Source organism: Oreochromis aureus, linkage group 3, assembly GCF_013358895.1.
Source record: "Oreochromis aureus strain Israel breed Guangdong linkage group 3, ZZ_aureus, whole genome shotgun sequence".
In the NCBI taxonomy this organism is placed as follows: domain Eukaryota; kingdom Metazoa; phylum Chordata; class Actinopteri; order Cichliformes; family Cichlidae; genus Oreochromis; species Oreochromis aureus.
This window is the reverse complement of record NC_052944.1, coordinates 21,724,167-21,746,731: the sequence shown is the minus strand read 5'-3', so window position 1 is coordinate 21,746,731 and position 22,565 is coordinate 21,724,167. Positions and strand designations below refer to the sequence as shown.

General features: G+C 39.1%; 2 protein-coding genes and 1 pseudogene across 2 annotated transcripts; 1 reads left to right on the top strand and 2 right to left on the bottom strand.

Moving 5' to 3' along the window:
* LOC116313234 (transmembrane protein 272-like) lies at nt 1-3,020 on the bottom strand. The gene is made up of 5 exons (XM_031730854.2): nt 2,951-3,020; nt 2,670-2,742; nt 2,528-2,578; nt 1,971-2,132; nt 1-1,141 (listed from the first exon to the last, which is right to left on the bottom strand). The coding sequence occupies exons 2-5, from the start codon at nt 2,722-2,724 to the stop codon at nt 933-935; spliced, it is 477 nt and encodes a 158-aa protein (XP_031586714.1). The 5' UTR covers nt 2,725-2,742; nt 2,951-3,020; the 3' UTR covers nt 1-932.
* Nucleotides 3,021-6,420: 3,400 nt separating this feature from the next.
* On the bottom strand, nt 6,421-8,745 carry LOC120437635 (annotated as a pseudogene).
* A 9,703-nt stretch (nt 8,746-18,448) lies between these two features.
* On the top strand, nt 18,449-20,856 carry LOC120433455 (E3 SUMO-protein ligase ZBED1-like). Its single transcript, XM_039599706.1, has 4 exons — nt 18,449-18,604; nt 18,808-19,301; nt 19,478-19,730; nt 19,917-20,856. Exons 1-4 carry the CDS (start codon nt 18,449-18,451, stop codon nt 20,331-20,333), a joined length of 1,320 nt encoding a protein of 439 aa, XP_039455640.1. The 3' UTR covers nt 20,334-20,856.
* Nucleotides 20,857-22,565: the final 1,709 nt, after the last annotated feature.

The following is a 22,565-nucleotide window of genomic DNA, read 5'->3' as shown; positions in this document are numbered from 1 at the left end:
TAATGTTTCATTTATTTTTATTTAAAGGCAATAAATTAACATGTAGATGAATTTTATTAACATTCAATTACTTCATGTAATATCATCACTGTGCAAAATACTTGAGCCACCCCTCATGTTTAAAAAACAAACAAACATTTTTTTCAAGGAGCCAGACTTTTAATTGTAATTTTTTAAGGTGGTCTTGAGAAATAGTTCTCCAGGTTTTCTGAAGGTCTTTCATTGGCTGCTTTTTCACTCATTTTCAATGCAATCCCTGTATCTGACAGAAAACCTGAACAGCAGTTGAGGGAATGGCAAACTCAGGTGCGTGACGCTTAACGATGGTGATCATGATAATATGACAACAACAGTGACCTATAAATCATCCAACCAACATCCAAAGAAGAGCTTGGAATTCAAGAAGCCTGGAGAACTATTCCTGAAGACTACTTATAGAAATCACAAGAAAGCTTGACTGAAAGAGTGCAGACTGTGCTGAAGAATAAAGGTGATCACACCAAATATTGACTTTATACAGACTCTGTTTTTGCTTTATATGCTGTATTTCTATGTATGTTTGCATGTCTTAATAAACATACTAATGCAAAGTATAAAGAAATGAGGGGTGGCTCAAGACTCCTACACAGCATGATATGTTAATGATAAAGAACACGGGGAAAAACTGTTTCATGACTTATTTGCAAACACAATGCTGCTCTTTCTGCAACAGCACAGTAAGTGGTTTGTGTCCAGACACAGACACATCTTCCCATCACATAGAGTTGTGCTCCACTCTAAAACTTGCTTCATCCAAGGATATTTTTACATAATAGAAGAGTATTGTGAAATGTACATGGCATATACCCTGACACACCCTGACACACAGGAAAACTGCCTTTAAATGCACCATCTGCCATAATTGTTGTCTTGTTTTAATTATCTCTATTTAATTATCGCACAAGTCTTTGAGTGTCATTGTCACCATCAGGCTCTCGTTGTCTACAACAGCAAAAAGATATAAAGAGCAGTGCTAACAGGATATAGGTCACGTTAGTGAACCAAAATGCGAACAGGTAGAGCGTTTTGTTGCAGTACACATCAGGCTGTGTCATATTCTTGTTGTAGTTGGGTTCATAAATGGAGTAGATGACTATATTACCTGGAAGAATATAAAAAATGATCTCAAATTAGAATGAGAGTGATGGACCTGCACGGCCTCTAGATAAATGCAGAACTGGCTTCAAGCTTTTTTCAAAATGCTGCTGTAATTTGTTTATTTTAAAAATGTAAAAAAAATCCAAGGAACAAGAAGAACAATTTATTTCAGTTAAATTCAGTTCAGTTTTATTAGCAAAAAATTACAACAGCACTTGGTCATTTAACATTGTGTATTCTCCTTGTGTATCCAAAAGGAGCTAGTACTGTGTGACGTATATGATCAGTTTAATTTACAAATAAATCGACTGATTTACTGATAAGACCTGTTCCCTTTGTTATTTCACGACAAATGAAGCAGGCATAAAATTGTTATATTTTTTACTTTTTGTTATAGCTGTTCACTGTAATTTTAAATATGAGGGCACATGAATCTTAGTGCAAGTGAGGGAGGTCATTGTTAGGTAGAATAATCCAAACAGACCAATCAGAGAGCGAGCTTCAAATCAACAATCTGGAGCTTTGTCAAAAAGAATGAATGCACTGAGCAGCTCAGAAACACCAAAATGCCTGAAAGAGCAAAGAAGACAACTAAAGTGCTAGATGACAGAAACATCTAACCAAGTCAAGGAACTAGATGTTCCTCGACTTGGGGTTTAATTTTACATATGTGACCTTGTAATTTAAAAGGTTTGCTCATGGTTTTGTCTCCATGTACTCACAAGGAAAATGTCCAGGCCTTGTAGTGAAATTCTTATTTTTTCAAACTAATCATCTTGTTATTTACTTTTCCTGCTCTGTTTACTTTGGTGTTAGAAAAATTTTAAGTTTACCTGCAAGTAACCAGCAACACAGGAAGATGATGGTCATGGACCAGCAGACAGTGTTGCACCAGTTGTACCATAAGCTCAGTGCCAGGAAGACCGGTATGATCCCATACAGCGACATGTAGAAAGGGATAAAAGTCTGTCTGGGACAGTTATAGAGTCCTGAACCTATGGGGCACAAAAATAAAGAAAACTAAAACATAGCATCTGAAATATTATTTGGCTTTTCAATCATTTTTGTGACACGTCTCGATGCATGGTCAGTCATCCAGGAAAAAATCCCAAAAGTTGATTCCGTTCATCTGGACGTAGCGCTTTCAGTGGGAGAAACATTTCCTCCCAGCCCATTGTTCCTTCAGTGGTGCTAGTTTCAGTTATTGTGCAAATTTACTGTTTATAAGATTGGGGAAACCTGCAGTCAGCTGAGACTGAAGAAGTCACTTGGATGAGTGACGAAACATTTCTCCCACTGAAAACACAACCTTTTGGGATTTTTGTGACACATAAAAATACATTCGTATGAATCTGATCTGAACATTGCAATAACAGTATCTCTTGCTTACCAAGTATTCCTTGAGCAACAAACGTGAAGGAGAAAATGACCAAGGTACATCCTGAAGGAGGCAGATGCAGCGCTTTGTCAGTCACAAATAGAAGTGTGCACCATCTGCACATGTGCAAAGATTTTCAACATCGCTCCCTCACCTATTATTATGTTTCGTAGTCCACACATGAATTGTGGTCTCTGACTCCCTGGCATGATAACTATTAGTCGAACCTACAAAGACACAAAGATAGCCACGAGATAACCTCCAGCTGTTAATATTTGTCTGTCTGTGAATGTTTTTCCATCTTTTTAAACCAGGCACTGAATTTTATCATTTACAATTTAAGGAAATGCCCATGAACTTCCTTTCTTGTGTTAAAATAATTAGCAAATTAAAGTGTATTATGTGAAAGCATTAAATAGATTGTTACAGACCGACCTGTTTGTGTGTCTGACCGGACACATTTGAAGATACAGAAAAGGACTGTTGCAAGTACGTGGCCACATACACAGCAATGTGCGCATGATATTGTTTCAACTTCCTCTTACACTGTTTCACTTTAATGCTTGTTCTCTTTTTGCCTGCCCTTCCCATTACAGTTATATCATGTAATCATAAGTAAGTGAAGCCATTTAGTCGGTAATTATAAATTTGAATCACTTTTACATAAAGCAAATAAACAATAAAAAAAATATCTGTTTTAGTTTATTTTCATGTTTGTTTTTGTATTTTTAAGTAAATGTGAGCTACAGCTCAGGGTTTGCAGAAAATTCACTGTATTTTTTTTTTCCAGTGTTAGTTTTCAGTTTTCCAAAGGTCTATATTGCATTCACTGATCAGAGCAAAAACGTAAACACCCGCTGACAAATGTCTCTGAAAACCCCAGATACTTATGAGAGTAGGCCATGGTTCTTCTTTTCTAACTGATAGTTTTACTCCTCAAAGACGTTTCCATCAGCTTCCTCTCGTATTCGCATAAACATTGTTGTAGACAGAGTATAAGAGCACTCCCTGTGCCGGACGAGGTCTTATCTGCTTCTTGTGAAATACATGCCCTATTCTCAGTTTCAACACCACTCTGTTTTTTTCTTTATAATTTAATTTCACTGATGGTTGAGTGTAGAAGAAAATCATGTCAACAGGCAAAAAAGGATATATATTAATAATGAAAAGAAAATGAATAATGTTGAGAAAATTTGTTATTCGAGATTCAGTCATAACAATTAATCACTGCATGATGTAGAGGCATTAGGAGGACATCTAGTGGCCTTCAAATATTACTGCAGGCGATTCCTTGCCCCACAGGGTAGAAGTGTGTTTTCTCATAGAGAAGCAAAGCAAAAAGATAAAATAAAATAAAATAAAATAAAATAATGATCATCAATGATCAAAGCTGCTGTCTCAAAACAACAAGAACCAATCAACAACAGGCTGTCCTGTTGTCCTAACCCATTTTATTTATTTACTTACTTACAATTAAAAAAAGAAAAGAAAGAAACAGCATGGATATTGGAAAATAAATAAAATCACACATTTAATAACACAAAATCTATACGTTTGTTAAACAGGGAAGATCATGATCATTTATTCTGCTATGATGAGTCATCTGTATGAATTGTTCATTGTAGGATTTCTCTAACAAAAGATCAAAAACTACATGTTGCTGTATTAACCTACATTAAATGTATTATGTTCTGTATAAAAGCACACATGAAAATATTAGTATAATATTTGGTCTGTTGTTTGCTTATGACTTTATTACAGCCAGCATCATTATTATTAGTAGTAGTATATGTCCATTATAGTTTGATATATTTGATATGATCGTTGTATTTTTACTCAGTTGTATATAGCATTTGTATTCTATTTTTATCTTATTGTACATTTTATTCTATTTTATTCTACTGTATATAGTATTTTATTTTATTCTATTCTGTACAGTTGTGTACTGTATTTATTCTTATTTTATTTTATTCTAATTTTTGCTTCATAACTTTTGCACTGTCCACTTCCTGCTGTGACAAAACAAATTTCCCACGTGTGGGACTAATAAAGGTTATCTTATCTAATCTTATCTTATGTCATTACCACTTTTACAGAGTGGGACACATGTTTGCTTTGAAATTCATATGATACAGGACTGTATTTTGTGTGAACTCTCCCACCAAACACTTCACCTTTTTGATAGGATGGTGAAGATTTTGTCAGATTAACGTTTTGTTTTTGTCCTGCAGTGAACAACAGAGATGTTGTATCATACTTGTGTCTCATCTAGTAATGATGTTCATGTCTAGTTCAGCCTGTTCTAATACTCAAAGGTCACCTTTGACCACACATATGTGGGTGACCATGCTAACATGACCCTGACCCCCTCCAGAAAAAGAAGAAAAAGCAGCATGTACAGTACAAAGGTGTCGTTCTTCTGTTCTTCTTTGTGTGTTTCTAAACTTTAAAATCATGATGAGATTCACATATTTAAAATGAGGGAGTTCACAGTATTACAAACTGCAACTAACAAGCAGAGTGACCAAGTGTCAGCTGCTTTCAAAATGTTCAGTGTTTTCATCATAACATCTTCAGTCAGTTTTGTAAACTGACTGAAGATGTTTTTTTTCTTTGTCAAATACAGCAGGTGTCCAAAAAGAAGAAAAGAAAGGAGAAAAGAAAACACCCACATTATTGCTAGTGTTTCTTTCACTGAAACAACCAAATGATGAATCAGTCAAATAGTTATTTAAATAGTTTTTGGTCAGTCATAGTCACTGTGATTTGGAGTGACCACCAGAAAAGTTTCAGATCAGGCCCTTAACCTTAAATGACAAGAAATGAAAACATGATTGTTCTGTGTTTCAGTCATCAGCAGTTCATGTTGTACACATTTCTTTTACTCTAAGAAGTATTTCAGTGATTTCTCACATAGAAAGAAATTGATGGAATTGATCAAAGATTGAAAGATTAAAAAATACATTCACAATCATTTACACAAAAATTAAAAACCCCCCCAAAAAAAAAAAAAGAAAATTACTGAGATCTCACTGAACTATGATGAAAACTCCCTTAGACTGTTTTGGCATCTCCTGCTTTTCAAATATTAAACATGTCTCAGTTAAAGTGTCTCTGTGAGTGTAGATGTGAGTCATGTCTTCAGGGTCACAGTCTGACCAACAACATCTGTATATTGTCTATTGTTATATTAGAAACACCAAATGTCTAACTTTGGTAAAGCAGGATATTCTTCCTTCCTGTTAACTAAGCCTGTAATTCTATTAACTTTTATTTATATGATGCTAAATCAGAACAACATTCACCTTAAGAAGTTTTATATTGTAAGGGAAAGACCCTACAATAATACCAAGAAAACAGAGAAAATCCCAACAGTCATATGACTCTCTATGATTTTGGGCTTTGGCAACAGTAGGAAGGAAAAACTCCCCTTTAGCAGGAAGAAGCCTCCAGCAGAACCAAGTTCAGGGAGTGGGCAGCCATCTGCCACTTGTAGTCAGAGTAAAAACGAATAAAAGAACAAACATAATCAAACAGAAAGTCTAGTCAGAGACATCAGCAGTTCATCAGAAATTAAACAGAGACTGTTTGTGCAGCCCTACACATAAACTACATGAAGTGTCCTCCTCTTACTTTCCCTTTTATCTCTTATTGCCACTTTGGATTTCTTCTGTACAATAATATTAATCCTCTAGTTCTGTTTCCTCAGATTAGATACTTTATTCTCTTATATGCTACATGTGTTTCTCTAACTTCAAGAAAATGTGTTATGGTGTTATCAATAAAATGACAGTTTAAATAGAAAGTTCAGTGTCAGTGTCCTTCTGTGTTTACAGACACATCAGACTGCAGCCAGGCTTTGATATATTTTACTGACAGAAAAAAAAAACAGGAGATTAATGAACTTGTTTTGCTGATATTTTACTTGGTCATCAGGTGAAAAACACCATTTACAAGACTAAATCCTGAATGTGCTGATGTGTGTTTCACATCTAGAACATGAACGAGTCTGAAAACACTGAATACACAGCAGCTCCAAGTGGGAAAAAAAGATCATGGGGAAAAAAAGCACGAAATATTAATATATTATAATAACATATTAATATATATGTTAATAATATCAAAAATAGACAACAACATGATTAACCTGAAGATGGATAATTGCAACGATTGCAATGATTATGTGGCAAAAATTACACATATTTGCTCATATGCTCATCTTAGGTGTCTTTTTTTAAAAATCGTTTTCGGTTGGTTTATTCACAAAAGAAAAAAGAAAAAAGGTCAAGGTTATTATCAAGGTTACTACAAAAAATTGTTTAATTAAAAAAAAAAGTATCTAGACTTAAGGACAAAAATACTGAAAATAATTGAGAAGACTGAAACTAATAAAAAACAACAACAACAAAATTAAACTAAATTGAAACAATTTTAAAACAAAAACTTGACTGAAATGAGCAAACCCAGGCTGGAAACTAAAATAAATGAACTCTAACAACAAATAATCAGTCTAATATTCAGATAATATGTCTTATATATATTGTACATTGACATTTCCATTTATCCTTATGGGATATACTGTATTTAAAAACAATATAAATAAAACTGTCAAAAAAGTTCTTAAGGACTAGGAAAAAAATCACGTCGACCTCATCGTTGTTTTCAATCAAATCTCAGCGTGAAAGATTTTGATATCAGACGTTCTGGCGTCTCCTACCTTTCCAATACTGAAATATGGGAAGAGTTTCTCAGTGAAAGTGTCTCTGTGAGTGTAGATGTGAGTCATGTCTTCAGGGTCATAGAAGGACACCTCCCTCCTGTCATAGTCCAGCTGGACTCTGATCCTCTGGAGACTCTTCTTCAGTGTGAGTCTGACCATCACCATTAGTGTATTCTCCAGTCTGACGCTCTAAACACCAGATTCCAAATTCTGGTGATGCACAAGGTTCATTCTTATCAGCTGACTCTTTAATTAAACCTACAACCCAGTCAGGATGGTCTCCCACCTCCACCTCCCAGCTGTGTTTCCCTGAGCTCAAGCCCTCAAAGAGTACAATACTTTGTGTATCTCTCTGGATTATCAGGAAGCTGTTGCTTTGTGTCTCCACGCCTCACACTGGTCAGATCATCAGACAGATAGAGACAGCAGTTTGCAGTGTTTGGGTCCAGAATGACAGGACTGAAGTGGACCTTCTCCTTCATCTTCTCCCACACTCTGAAGGACAGGTTGCCCAGGTGTTTGGCCACATCTATCAGTGCTCCTGAGACCAGCTGTGGATCTGACACTGAGCTCTGGGCTCTGGCTCTGCTCTGAGTGTCTTTATAACTGCTGAGGAATGGCACGCTGTGTTTCTGCAGCTCTTCTTCAACAGCAGAGATGCTGTCTGACAGAGAGGAGATCTGCTCCTCAATCATCTTCATCTCTCTGCTGATAGTCCTCCCCTTCTGCTCCTCTTCCTCCCTCAGAGCTGCCAGTCTGGACTCCTCTTCCTCTTTCAGGAACTGCTGGAGCTTGTTGAACTCTGCTCTGATCTGCCTCTCTGTGGACAACAGCTGCTTCTTCATGTGTTCCCTCATTTCATTGTATGTTTCCTCCACTTGTTTGTATGTGTTTCTCTTGTCCTGCAGAGACTTTAAGTCAGATTTCAGCTGCTCTTTCAGGTCACTGACTGCTTCTTCTACAGGAACCACTTTGTGACTCTGGTGGAGAGAAAACTCACACACAGGACACACAGCTCTGTCTTCATCCTCACAGTACCAGTAAGGAACGTCTGGATGTTTAACACACACCACCTCCTCCTTCTCTTCCTCCTTTTCTTTTTCTGTCTCACGTGAGCTCTCACTCTGCCTCTTAGCAAAGGAGTCAGCAAGTTCTTTGAGAGAAACGTTTATAGATGTTTCATCCCTTGAAGATTTTGTTTTACAAATCGGACAGTTTTTGTTTTTAGCTTGTTCCCAGAATTTCTGCAGGCAGCTTGAACAGAAGCTGTGGCTGCAGCTCAGAGACACAGGATCTCTGAACGTCTCTGAACACACATGGCAGCTCAGGAAATTTTCTACAATTGCAAGTTTCTCAGTCATTTCCACTGATTTTCAGATATTTTAGTTTAGTTTATAACAAAACTCACCAAAACAAAGTCCTTTTCAGTTATAATCCAGTCACTGTCAGTTCGTCAGTTCAGATCCCAGCATTCAAAAATGTCTCCGTTGTGATAAAGAAGTAAGTTTCATTTTCTCTGTAATGGGTGGAACTGATAGTAATGAACCTATCATTTGACTCAGTCCCCACTAGATGTTGCCATTTCTTTGTTATAGATGTTAAAGGAAAATTCCATGCTAAAGAAGAACCATGTGAAACTGTGGTGAAATTTTAAGTGTCACTATATAAATTATGCTACGATTTTGGCTAAACTGATATATATTTAAGAATTTTTAGCTCTTCTTCTCAGAGGTCCATTGTCTTTTTTGTTAATTGCTTGTAAACCAAAAGAATCAAACAAGAACAAATCCTATGAATTACATTTTCCTTTCTATGCATAATGTGTCTCTGTTGTAAAAATATATTTAAAAAATAGCATTGAATTTAATCATGTAATGTGTTAGAAAACCCCAAAAGTTGATTCTGTTTATCTGGACGTAGCATTTTGTGGGAGAAACGTTTCGTCACTCATCCAAGTGACTTCTTCAGTCTCAGCTGACTGCAGGTTTTCTCCAATCTTACAAACAGTACATTTGCATAATGACTGAAACCAGTCCACTGAAGGAACAATGGGCTGGGAGGTCAGTGGTTGTTGATCAATGGTCATGAGAATTTGCATAATTAAGATTAAGGAACTTAAAATTGGAGATTTACTTTCCTGGATGATTGAGAATGCATCAAGATGTTAGAAAACCTTTTTTGTGTAATCTCTATCTTTAAATTATTTCGATGTTCCTTTAGTTTACATGAGTCTGACCCATGAATGAATCATACCTGGTGGTGTAAGAAAAAAAAAAAGCATGAGCATCATAGAATCCTAGTAAATCACAGCGTTCACCACCTCTTTGACAGATTTTTGACTTCAGAGGTTTTCACATCACTAACCTGAGTTCTTCTACTCTTTTTTTCAGCTTCAGATGGTCACCGTTTGTAAGACCTACTTTATCAGAGGCACTTCAACGAGTGAATGAGCTTCAGCAAGGGTGCAGTTACTCAAAGGGATGGTGAGTCTTTGTGTCAGTGAGTCATCTACTAATCAAAGAGTCAGCAGTTCAATCCTGTCTCCTCCTCCTGCAAGATACTGAACCCTGATTTTACTCTGATGACTGTGGTTGTGTGTGTGTGTGTGTGTGTGTGTGTGTGTGTGTGTGTGTGTGTGTGTGTGTGTGTGTGTGTGTTAGGAAGAAAATGCGTAGGCGTAGAGTGTGAATGGGTAAGTGAGGCTTCTAGTAAAAAGTACTTAAAATGTGCAAATATAATACAAAAGTATCATGTAAGTACCAGTCCATTTACAAAATAAAGCACAATCCCACACTGGTGGCAGACTGATGGGTCTAATGTAACTACACAATAACTTAAGTGTCAAATCAAACAGACAATCCAGTCAGAGACATCAGCAGTTCATCAGTGTAAAGAAGAACCAGTTTCCATTCAGATTATTGGTCAGGGCTGCACAGTTAGGACTGAAATGGCACTGATGTCATTTAACATAATAGATCAGGAATCTACAGGATTGATTGTGCAGCCCTGCATTAGTGTAGTGGTATGTATAAGTCTCTATTGTAGCACTGTGATGTTTGGCAGATATTACCCAAAATCTGTGGCTGTAACTGCAGCCATCACAATAGGAAACAATCATCTGCAACCATGCAGCTGCACTGCTTCTTAAAGTTGAGCTGCATGTGAGGATGGGAAGAACAGATACAGAAACCACATCCTGAAGAATGAACAATAAATGGACCTTCTCATAGAGAATAATTCTATTCTATTCTATATCAGTGACCTTCATGTAAAAGAAAGATGTGTCCGGGAGAGAAGCCAGCACCACTGAGTCAGATCAAAAATGATCACAATCAAATTATCCCCCCTGTTCCTTAAACTTCTGTCCTGTTTCTACACGGACTGATCTGCTGCTCAGTGTCCATCGCTCCCTCCTTTTAAATCCTGTTTATCAGTTTGAATTCAGATGTGTCAGTCTGAGGGTGAACACAATCTAAATAAATCTAAATAAAACCAGGTTGAAAGCTTTTTACTAAAAATGTAAATAATTAATTTTTTGTCTGAAAGTAATATTGATATGAAGGGTATATGGATTCCCAAGAGCTGCAGTGGGGAACCTTTTTTCTTTGCCAAGGTCTTTAATATTGAAAACTGCATGACACACTGGCAGACAGAAAAGACAGTTCGGTGAAAATATCAATTCTGGGGATCTGGAACACGGAAAGTAGAATATCTGAACAAATGGAACCAGCTAACGTCAAACACCGGTTATTCTTTGCGTAGCTCCTGTGTTTTTTCACCACTGGTTTGTACACGTACAGAAAGACATTACTATAACATCCACTTCAAACTGGCCTACACAGTTGTAACACACCCAATAAAAAAAGATTCTAGGTCTGACCAACCGTCTCAGCCGTGGGCAAAAAGATGACAGTCAATAAAATTCTAAAAGATAATTTACTGGCAAATAATCAAGAGATAAAAGATAAAACAGTCCAGTGTACCCTTTATGAATCAAATAAAACACATAGTCCCAAGGCCAGAGCCAGCTATGCTACAATGCCAGTTGCACTCCACGTGTTGCCTTCAACAGGGTTAGAAGTTGTCCTCTGAGACCCACCACCCTGCAAGCATATAGCCAGTGGTCACTCCAGCCTCTGCAACTCTGCTGCCTTTAGGCTGTGGCATATAGTAGGCCCTGGCCTGCACAGAGAGACAAAATGACACATTTACTATAGAATTCATAGCACAAAACCCATCCATACCAAACATACCAGATTTCATCACATAACATACCTGCACAGAGAGACAAAATGACACAGCAGTGTTTGTAGTGTGGGCTATAAGTAGACCAGTGTATCAGTGCAATCAAGTACACCTACCTTTAATTAGTCCAACCCCATTCCAGCCATTGGCTCACCAAAAATGTGACACACACACACACACAACCACTCCCAACCCAGTGCAACTTCACACAATAATATGGAGCTGAATTAACACAGGCACATTAGTCTACCATGTTACACAATGATGCTATGATACATGATATTGAGACACACAATTCTAATCTGATATGAGATTCTTAGCAAATTTACAGCAAATAGAACAAAGCACAAATTCATTTTTTTAATTTGATCTTTTTTATTATTAATTTTTATTTTCTTTTGTTTAGTGGTTTGGTGCTTTTCTTAACTCAAAATGTCCTGTTGTAATTGGACATTTTGAGTTAAGAAACAGCACCAAACCCCAACAACACTTCCCTCATGGTGCTTTATATTGTAAGGTCAAGACCCTACAATAATGCACAAAAACTCCAACCCCCTAGAGCAAGCACTTTGGCGACAGCGGGAAGGAAAAACTCACTTTTAAAAGTGAGAAACCTTCGGCAGAACCAGGCTCTGGGATGGGGTGGCCATCTGCCTCGGCCAGTTGGTGATGAGGGAAGGAAGTTGGGAAAAGAAGAGTGGTTATTTTTAACCACTCTGGTTTTAAAATTAAATTTAGATTGCCCAATGTAAATACATATTTTAAGCCAATTTAAGTGCAGTTTGGATGAGAAACTGCACGTTTCAGTTCAATTTTAGCGTGCACATGAGAAAGCCCTAACGATGACATTTTGGCTCCTCAGTTTGGCATGTGTCTTGAAGGTTTTGACGATTGCTTCGTCAACCACTGGGTTGCTTGACTTCATTAAGAGGACTGGAGAAGGCCACCTGTCATGGAGTTCGTTGTACACCGTCAGGCTGAGCTGTTCAATGTTCTCTAAGGACATTTTGTAGTTTTTGGACAAGATTTTGTTCCAGATCTTATGGGAAAGCCTCTGTATAATGAAATCTGATGCTCCGGGATGCCATGTCGCTGTCTCATTTCCTTGGCTCATAGCATGCATTACCAGATCTTTGGTGAAATTTTTCACCACTTCCTTGTACTCTTCCCTGTTTTTAGAGACACTGAGTACTCTTCTTGGTAAAGCCAACAGGTGTTTGGTGAAGGTTGGGACAGTGATATTATCAAGCTGTTCCCTCAGATTAAAAATCAGATATTTTTCTTTGCAGTTGTGTGTTTTGCAAAGATCCTTGAGAATGGCCTTGTCTATCTTTTTCAGCCATTTTGGGGATAGGTCCAAATGTTTCAGCTCAATTTCAGGCCAGATTCTCTCAATCAGGCGATCGCTGATGCAGTCAGGAGTCAGGCGCTCTGTGAAGAGCTTGTATTTAGGAGAGACTTTTCTATGGCCTGTGAAACCACCAACTGAATAACTCTGTGGACACACAACTTTTCCCCATGTTCAGTGTTTTCGTGTTGACTCCGCTCTTCTCGGCGCTCTGATACACCTCCTGCATTTCTAATGAGGAGGACTCTGGGGTTGCCGTGTCTTCTATCTCCGTCTTAGCCTCCGCTAATTCTTTTCTCTGCGTGTCCAGTTTGTTCTGCATTTCTTTTGTGTCCTTCACCAGTTTCTGATCTTCCAGGACTTTCTCTTTTTCTTCCTCCAGATTTTCTGTCTGTGTTTTCTGATTCCACTGAGTTTCTTTCAGAGGGGCCTCGTGTTTCTGAAGCTTTGCCAGCTCGGCAGACAGACTGTCCTTCTCCTGTTTCAGGATCAGGATTTCACTGTCCCTCTGTCTATGCTGCTCTTTCAGACGGTTCTTCTCAAGGTCAAAGATGCTGGTCTTTTCCTGATCTGAAGAAGTCTGTTCCTCTTTTTCTTCTCTAGCTTGGATCTCATATTGTTCCAGCTTGGTACGCATCAGTGAAATCTGGGCCATCAGCTGTTTGATTTGCTGTCTGGCTGTCTTTGAATCCTCTTTTAAAAGTTGATTTTCCGACAGAGTGTTTAGAAAGGCTTTCTTAACCTGAATAAGGTTGTCCAGAGCACTTTTTGGCAGAGTGCACACAAAGTTTTCTTTCTTGCCTTTCTGAAGCTGTGCAAACTCAGCAGACAGACTGTCCTTGTCCTGTTTGAGGATCAGGATTTCGCTGTCCCTCTGCTGAAGCTGCTCTTTCAGACGGTTCATCTCAAGGTCAAAGATGCTGGTCTTTTCCTGAGCTGAACAAGCCTGATCCGCTTTTTCTTTAGTGGTGCTCCTCATTTGCACTTTGCGTGACACTGATTCATCAGTGAGTTCTCCAGCTTGGATCTCATATTGGTCCAGCTTGGCACGCATCAGTGAAATTTGGGCCATCAGCTGTTTGATTTGCTGTCTAGCTGCCTTTGTATCCTCTTTTAAAAGCTGATTTTCAGACAGAGTGTTTTGGAAGGCTTTCCTAACCAGAATAAGATCATCCAATGTACTTTTTGGCAGAGTGCACATAAATTGTGGTTTTCCTTTCTGGTTGCTCATTTTCGACAATTGAAACAAAGCTGCAGTGTTACAATAAATCAGATATTCAGATATGACTGAAGGTAGCAGAACAAAAGTTCATCTAGTGAATGGCTCATGACTGTAGGTAAGAAACGTGCTTCTCCAGTGTGCAAGTTCACCTGGCTATTTAAGGATTTGAGTTGACTGTGACGTCATTGCCTGATTCTCTTGCCTTTCATGTTTGAAACAGGCCCCGCCCACAACAACGTTCCCTATTGGCTCATTGACAATAGGTCCTGCCCATAAAGGCTGTCAATGGCTGTATCCCAATTCAGGGTCTGCAGCCTTAAAGTACGCAGCCTTCACGGTCCTCAGGGGCCGCGTACTCAAAGACCGCTAAGGCCGGAAGTGCTTCTGTAGGCTTCTGAAATGGGACGGTCTAGCCTCCGTCGCTCTGCCCAGGTTGCCTAGCAACCATGATACCAACCGCTGGAAACGTGTCATACAGCTTTGTTTGACAGAAATGAAGGAGAACATATTTTGTTCATTTGTTTCTACATGAGCTCTGTGTGATTTAATAAGTATCTGAGGCTGAAACCACGGGACTGTAAAAAAAAAGGATTGTTTGGCTTCATTTCTGTACTGAACAGTCATTTTAAGATTAGCTAGTAAATAACAATTAGCTAATGTTGTCCATTTGCATCACTGTAAATAAATGCACTGACCTCATCAAAGAGTCCAGCATTTGGGTACTCCTTCCCCTCATCATAGTCTGCCACACAGACCGTGACAGAAAAGCCCACTAAAAGAACGCTCTCCAGACCAAAGCAATGGTTTTGACTTGATCAGCATTAACCCCGCCCCCTGACTTTGATGGGTGAAGCTGACAAATAAAATGTATTTATGAACAGCGATGCAGGGCCAGGAGTAGCAACGTGAATTAAATAAATACATCATTAAATAATTCATTAAATGTGTCAGTAAAATAATTAAAATAGAAAACAAACCAATAATTGATTAAATATGTAATTAACTAATTTGAATTGTATATAAACAAATAATGAAACATTTTAAATGAAATTAATGGATAATTCATTATTAATATATTTCTTTAATTGATTATGTACATTTTTAATTAATTACTGAAATAATTCATTAGTGATGTATTTATTTAATACAACCATAAAATACCATATAAATACCATAAAATTGCTAATTTACTCAAAATAAATTTAAGACATCAATTTTAAATGGTTAAATTATGATAATGAATACATGCAACTATAACTGATTACATAAAAATGAGGATTTCTTAAGCTAAAGCCAAAGTGCTGACTCATTTGGCATGTTACTCTCAAATGTTTTCCCTAATAACAATAACATAATTACACTTTAGCCACAAGAGGGCAGCAACATTAATATAAGTCACATGTATATAAAGGTACAGTGATTATATTACAGTGATTTTGACAAAAACAAAACAGAAGTTGATGGCAGTGTGTTTTTCCATGACAGAATAATTACGCACACCCCACTTTGCAGTTATTTATGTGTAAAAAATGTTTGGAATCATGTATGATTTTCGTTCCACATCTCACGTGTACACCACTTTGTATTGGTCTTTCACGTGGAATTACAATAAAATTGATTCATGTTTGTGGCTGTAATGTGACAAAATGTGGGAAATTTCAAGGGGGCCGAATGCTTTTGCAAGCCACTGTAAAGTTCACTATAAGTAACATCATAGCACCCACCCAGCTGCATAGAAACTCCGTCATGCTAGCTAGTACGCAATACGAGTTATTGTAACTGACTGTAAAAAGTCAGCACAACGAAAATAAACTCCACCTAAACTTGGTTTATATCTGACCCAGATAGACTGCAGGTCATAACTTCTTACCTGAAGTTCAGTTCACCTGACACTCGGCCCGGCGGCCACCTCGGGTCTCTCCTCCTCCTGCCTCCCCTTTCCCTCATCCACCTGCTGGCCTCTGTGGAAGCTCCGCCATAGCCACCACCAAACAACTGACTTATTTTTACACATCGACTAGCATCTGGCCAATCCACCGCCTTTCATTGTTTATACCGTTACAAAAAATAAAAAAACATCATCGGCCCATTAAAAACAAAAAATCACCATCGGTATGCCCGATGGCCAGTCCAGCTATGGTCGTGCCATCAGTTAACCCTTCACATGCCAGCTGTGACACGCGTGCCCAGGGTTGCCGACCCCTGCTCTAAAGCATCTGATTTGGATTCCTGAGATCAAATATATTTTCCCTTGGGTTTGTTTTCTTCCCATTTGTGGCTTTAATGTAGTGTTACATCCTGTTTGTTTGCTTCCATCTGTATACATGTCCAGATTCACTGTTATGTTTCTATTCTTACATTGCTGTGTGATCACTGTTCCCTCTGCTGACTGATTTGACCTTTTGTATCTTACATTGATACTTGTCATATTTGTATCTGCGCCTAAAAGATAAAAAGTTTTCCATGCTAAAACACAGATCCACCTCCTGCAGTTCTCCCTCTGAACCACTAGATGTCTCTGTTATCTAAATGAAGACGTGCAGCACAGCAACCACAGCAGCACTCAGATCACACTTGTCCTGTTATTATGTATAAAAGCATGAAACAGGTGAGACAGGTGGGATCAATATTAATGTTGTGGAAATGTATGAAAAAGCAACAGAAGAGTGAAAACATTTCGTGTTTCTAAAAAGATCTTTCAGCTCATAGCTGCTCACAGACTGTATTTACAAGTGACAAACTGCAACTCTACAGTACATATCAAATATATTCTGTATTCAAATCTATTGAGTGATGTTTGAAAGTCTTCCCAGGTGAGTTTGATCCAGGAGGGTCTGAAGCCAGAGTCAGACAGAGACTGTGCAGCAAGGTTATTATCGTTAACGAAAACTAACGAAATAACGAAAACTAGAAGTGAAAAAACATTTTCGTTAACGGAAATAAAAATAAAAACAAAAAAAGGAAAACTAACTAAAACTGTAATGAGTGTTCACAAAACTAACTAAAATTAACTGAATTTATAGCAAAAATGCGTTTAGTTTTCGTTGATGTGTGCGTGTCATACAATAGTCAAGGGTGAAAAAGAAGTTTAGTTTCCAGGTTTTTTTCTTGCTGTGTCTCATTATGCCAGCAGGTGGCAGTACGTTAGTCGAGTCGTCTGTGTCGCTGCTCCGTCCACGCGCAGAATCATGTCAGGAAAAGTCTGGAGAAAGCGCCAGCTTCCAATTTGGGATTACTTTGAATATGACTGTGTTTTGGATAAAGCAAGTGTCTTGTAGTGGAACGAGGCAAATTATGAGGGACATTTCTAAAGGGAAGAAAATCCCACAAACCTTAAAGTGCACTTGAAAAGCTCACACAAGAAGGCTAAGCTAGCTTACCTTGAGAAGGTAAGGGAGCACACTCAACCCTCATCCCCAGAAACAGAAGCTAACCCCAGGCAAGGCAGCGTGATGCATCCCGAGACAACAGGACTGGGATGTCTACATAACTGTGTGAGTCAATTGCCTTAACACCGGTGCTGCAAGAGTTAATAGTCTCATTATGCCAAGATATACATTTTATAGTTGCCTGGTATCAATGGTTGTTCATCTGCCTTTATTTATTTATTTAAAGAACCCATAGGTGGGAACGTGAGTTGTCTGTCTCTGCGTGTTAGCCCTGCGACAGACAGGCGACCTGTCCAGGGTGCAGGGTATGGTAGCTGGAATAGCAACATACCCAAGGATAAGCAGAAGAGAATGACTGATATGATGAAACTGGGATTTTGTTACACTTTATTGCAAACACAACTAAAACTATAACTGAAACTAATCAAAACTAAACTGAAACTAAGGATTTTCAAAAAAATAAAAACTAAACTAAACTAGCAAACAATTGGTAAAAACTAATTAAAACTAGGGGTGTCAAATTATCGCGTTAATTGCGATTAATTAATTACAATGCTATTTAGCGCGTTATGTTTTTTAATCTCGTTAATCTAATTTTTAATCTCTTGACGTCATTGATTTTGTATGAGAGTTGCTATGTTATAAAATCCGTTTTTATGTGCTGGGCTCCTTGTGCTTGACTTGTTGGGGGTGGAGTCACGTCGTGAGGTCAAGGTGAGAAGTGGTGATTAGCTTACAGTGTGGATATGGAGGCGCATCTGAGAGTTGTTGGCCCAATGAACGGAAATTTGTATTTCATAAACGCCCGACGGCACCATTGACAAAGGTAAAGTGGTCTGCCTAGAGTGTAAGAAGGAGTTTGCTTACCACCGAAGCAGCTCAAGTTTGGCCTATCACCTCAACGCAAAGCACCCAGCCGCAAGTGCAGCAACAGCTAGCAGTGAAGACGTTAGCAATATAGCAAGCCAGAGCAAAGCTTTTCGCCAAACAAAACTAGAGAATACCCTCGATGAGCAAGTCTGCGACCGACAGGCTGACTAATGTTATTGCCAAGTGGATAGCGATGAACTGTAGGCCGATAAATATAGTAGAGGACGAAGGATTGACAGAGGTGTTGCAAATTGCGTCCAATGACCCGTCATACAAGCCGCCGTGCAGGACTACAGTAACGACCAAAATCAGCAAAATGTACGACGGCGAAAAAGAAAAACAAACTTGAGATTTTGGCGGAGGATTCTCCCAACTGTGTTGCTATAACCGGAGATCACTGGACCTCAGCTGGCAACCACAGCTATTTTGGGGTGACTGGACACTTTATTGATAGTGAGTGGAACCTCAACTCATTTGCACTGACCGTCATGAGAACAGAAACCAGGCACTTTGCTGATAAATGCGCCCGAACAGTTCCTCAAGGTAGCAAATGACTGGGGTATTGAAAACAAGATATCCACCATTGGCACAGACAGCGCAGCAAACATGCTGGCTGCTATGAGAGCACTTCCATATGAGCACATCGCCTGCAATGCTCACATTCTCCAGAGGACCATCACGGTATGTCTCGATAGCAGTGGTTTTGTCGGTGTACTGGCAAAGTGCCGCAAGATTGTTGGTCATTTTAAACAAAGCCCTGCGAGTACCACAGAACTTAACCAACAACAAGTAGCACTCGGAAAGAAGAGCGATCAACTTATACAGGATGTACCCACCAGGTGGAACTCGACTCTCGCAATGGTCTCACGCCTCCTATGTAACCGAGAGGCTGTCCAGGCTACGTTGGACCAACAGAACCACAGGTTGGTCTTGCCAACCGAAGCTGAGTGGGCGAAACTGCAGAGGCTGGAGCTCCTGCTTGAACCATGCAAGTAAGTTCAAATAAACACCTTCCCATTTTAATTATATAAACTACTGTTACATGTGTAAAATCAAAATTAATGAACATAACAAGGAACTTTTAAGGACAATTAAATTGGGAATCAGTTACACTTTGATTTAAATGAATCCAGCTAGGTTTATTTAGCAAACCTCTCCACCTCTGCAGGTATGTGACAGAGCTGCTGGGTGGTGAGGCCTACGTCTCTTGCTCTGTAGTGCTGCCTGCTTTTCGCCATCTGTACCGTGTCATGGACATTACTGATGATGATCCTGCCTACGTGGTGAAGTTCAAGAATGCCTTCCAGAAGGATCTGGCAGCACGACGAGCTAATGGCAACGAGATATGGTTCGAGGTGGCCACAGCATTGGATCCACGGTTTAAGGATTTGAAATGTCTTCCAAGAGAAAAGAGGGAACAGGTAGGACAATAAGGTTAAGCTGGACTAATGAGTCCAATTCATTATCAAATCAAACTTTTATTTATTATATGGAACACAAAGTTCTTTACAAGATTAAATAAAATTAAAAAAAAAGCACTTAGTTTTAATCACAATCATTCATTCATTCATTCATTCATTCATTCATTCATTCATTCATTCATTCAGGTGTGGACCATTCTGGAGAATATGCTCCAGGCAGCAGAGCCCAGAAGAGCAGATAGTCTCCAGCCCTCCACAGAGGATGATGGACCAGCTCAGAAGAAGAGGAGGAGCGAACTCCTTCTGGGGTCTGACTCTGACTCAGAAGATGGAATTGAGTCTGGAGAGCTGCAGCGCTACAGAGCAGAACCCAGCATCAGTATTGATGACTGTCCCCTGCAGTGGTGGTATGCTCACTCAGGAGTCTATGAAAAGCTGTCAGTCCTAGCACAAAAGTACCTGGCCTCCCCAGCTACCTCTGTACCCTGTGAGAGACTCTTTAGCCTTGCAGGCCACATAGTGCAAAAGAAAAGGGCAGCCTTGCTTCCAGAAAATGTTACCAGGCTGGTGTGTCTTAGCGACTGGCTGAGGAAGAAGAAATGAGACACATGTGGTCAGCATAGCTGCTGTGTCATTTGTAGCCTACTAGAATAGATTGCTTGATGTTCAGCACTTTTTTTTTGATGGAAGAATACTTTGATGTGCTAACTTGCAGCACTGCAATGTCAGTTTTATTTTTCATTATCTGAAGCAGAGGAATTTCAGTGCTGTATTGCTCAGAAAAGAGCAACTCTGATGTGCTAACTTGCAGCACTTAATTTATTTGATTTTATTTGTATTTATTTTTCCACTTATTTTACAAAAGAATACAACAGTATGTAAATGGTTGCATCTGTTTAACGTTTGTTAAACAATAAATGACTTTATAAAGTCACTTTCTTTGTTATATATCAGTCTTTTGGTCTGCCACAATAAGTTGAGGGCTTTCCTCAGCTATTTTTAGGTGAGATTAAAAAAGAGATTAATTAGATCAATTAATTAAAAATCATAATTAATTAATCTCTATTTTTTTTTAATCTCTTGACAGCACTAATTAAAACTAATATAAAACTGAAAATCTGAAGTCAAAACGAAATAAAAATAAAAACTAATGAAAATTGCAAAACTATTAAAACCCTGCTGTGCAGACACTGTAGAAGGACAGAGCAGCAGCAGAGCAGTCCAGATACACTGATGATCCTCTGTCAGATCCAGAGGGACACACAGGGATGATGCTGGACTCTACATTGTGTCTGACAGTGCAGCTGTTCTCAGAGCAGTTCACTCTGCAGCACTGACAGTCATCTGCACTTCTTCTCATTCCTCTGTCAGTCACTGCTGGATGAAGCTCTCCTCTCCACCTCCCAATAACATGGCCCAGTCAGAGCGTCTCTACACACAAGCTGCTGCTGCTTCAACCCCTCTGGATCATCAGGACACAGCTCCTCCTCTCTCAGCACACACACCGTCCTGTTTACCATCATGGCCTCCACCTGCAGAGAGAAGAAGGAAGAGCAGAGGAGATAAATGAGTGTTTCCAGAGACTCTTCATCAGCTGTCAGTCAGTGATGCAGCACATCCAGTATAAAGAGCAGCAGGGACTTCAGTGCTGGGACTGTACTAGGACTCATTGTTGCTTCACTTTTTCTAATCTTTGGATTTTTATTGAAGTTGATGAAGATGTTTTTCACTCCTAGTTTGAGTTGGGACTTTCATTCATTAGAAGAACCTTGGTGTGTCCACTCTGAGCTCTGTAGGAACCCCAACAACAAGCCCAACAATCCAGATGGACGGTTCCAGCTGTTAACTGGAGGAATCCAAACATCTGCTCTCACTAAATTCTTCCTCACCTACTGTGTTCTTCACTGCTTTAAACTTGGAAATGAATGCAGTCATTGGTCTGCGTGCTGCTTTGTTCAGAAAGCTGATTGGCTGCTGACAGTGTTTGATCAGAGCGTGTCAGCCGTTACTATGGTGACCATAAAGGTGACAAAAAGGCAGAAACAGGAAGTGTTTGTGTCCAATCCTGAAGCTTGTCACCATTCTCCTCTCACAGCTTCACTGAGAAGCTGCAGCTTTACAGGAAACACTGGATCTTTGTTTCATACTGACTGTGTTTAGTACAATACTGCTGACAGCACCACCCACTCACTCCATCACTCTACTGACCTCAGAGTCTCCAGTCTGTAGTCTGCACTCTGCTGAAGATCAAACAGCTGCTTCACATCTGGATCCTGCAGCTTGTTGTATCTCAGGTCCAGCTCTCTCAGATGGGAGGGGTTGGACTTCAGCGCTGCTGCCAGATAATCACAGCTGATCTTTGACAAACCACAGCTCCACAATCTGTATAAAGAATGAAAGATGTAAGTTTATTAGACAAAGTGTGAGCTTGAAATCATTCAGTGTTTCATCATCTGTTCAGAGCTGAAGAAGGTTCAGAATGTAGAAGTTTAGAAAATGGAAACTCCAAACAGCTGAAGCCAACAGGAAGCAGCTTCAAACAAACACAACAAGAGAAAAAACTCTGAATGTTTCACATTAAAGTCGTACATTTCTCATAAAAACAGGACAAAGAGTTGAAAAAGTCGTGTTTTTCCTTCCAGGAACCACAAGGCTTCACTTTTAATGGTGAAGTGTGAAAGAAATGGACATATTTGAAGTCCAACACCTTTTTCCAGTCACATTATTAAAGCAGACAAACTACAAGCTCATTTTCATTCCAACAAGTCATCTTCTGACCTGGACTAACAACACTGGTCTCTGTGCAGCTGGCTGTGAGACCAGTGCTCAGGGAGC

Excerpts from the sequence above, each read along its gene's own strand:
- LOC120433455 (XM_039599706.1), top strand. The coding sequence starts at position 18,449 with ATGAGCAAGTCTGCGACCGACAGGCTGACTAATGTTATTGCCAAGTGG. Across the intron at positions 18,605-18,807 it reads AGCCGCCGTGCAGGACTACA|AAACCAGGCACTTTGCTGAT; the intron begins GTAACGACCAAA and ends TCATGAGAACAG. Across the intron at positions 19,731-19,916 it reads CAAGAGAAAAGAGGGAACAG|GTGTGGACCATTCTGGAGAA; the intron begins GTAGGACAATAA and ends TCATTCATTCAG.
- LOC116313234 (XM_031730854.2), bottom strand. The coding sequence starts at position 2,724 with ATGCCAGGGAGTCAGAGACCACAATTCATGTGTGGACTACGAAACATA. Across the intron at positions 2,579-2,669 it reads ACTACGAAACATAATAATAG|GATGTACCTTGGTCATTTTC; the intron begins GTGAGGGAGCGA and ends TGCCTCCTTCAG. Across the intron at positions 2,133-2,527 it reads TGTTGCTCAAGGAATACTTG|GTTCAGGACTCTATAACTGT; the intron begins GTAAGCAAGAGA and ends TGTGCCCCATAG.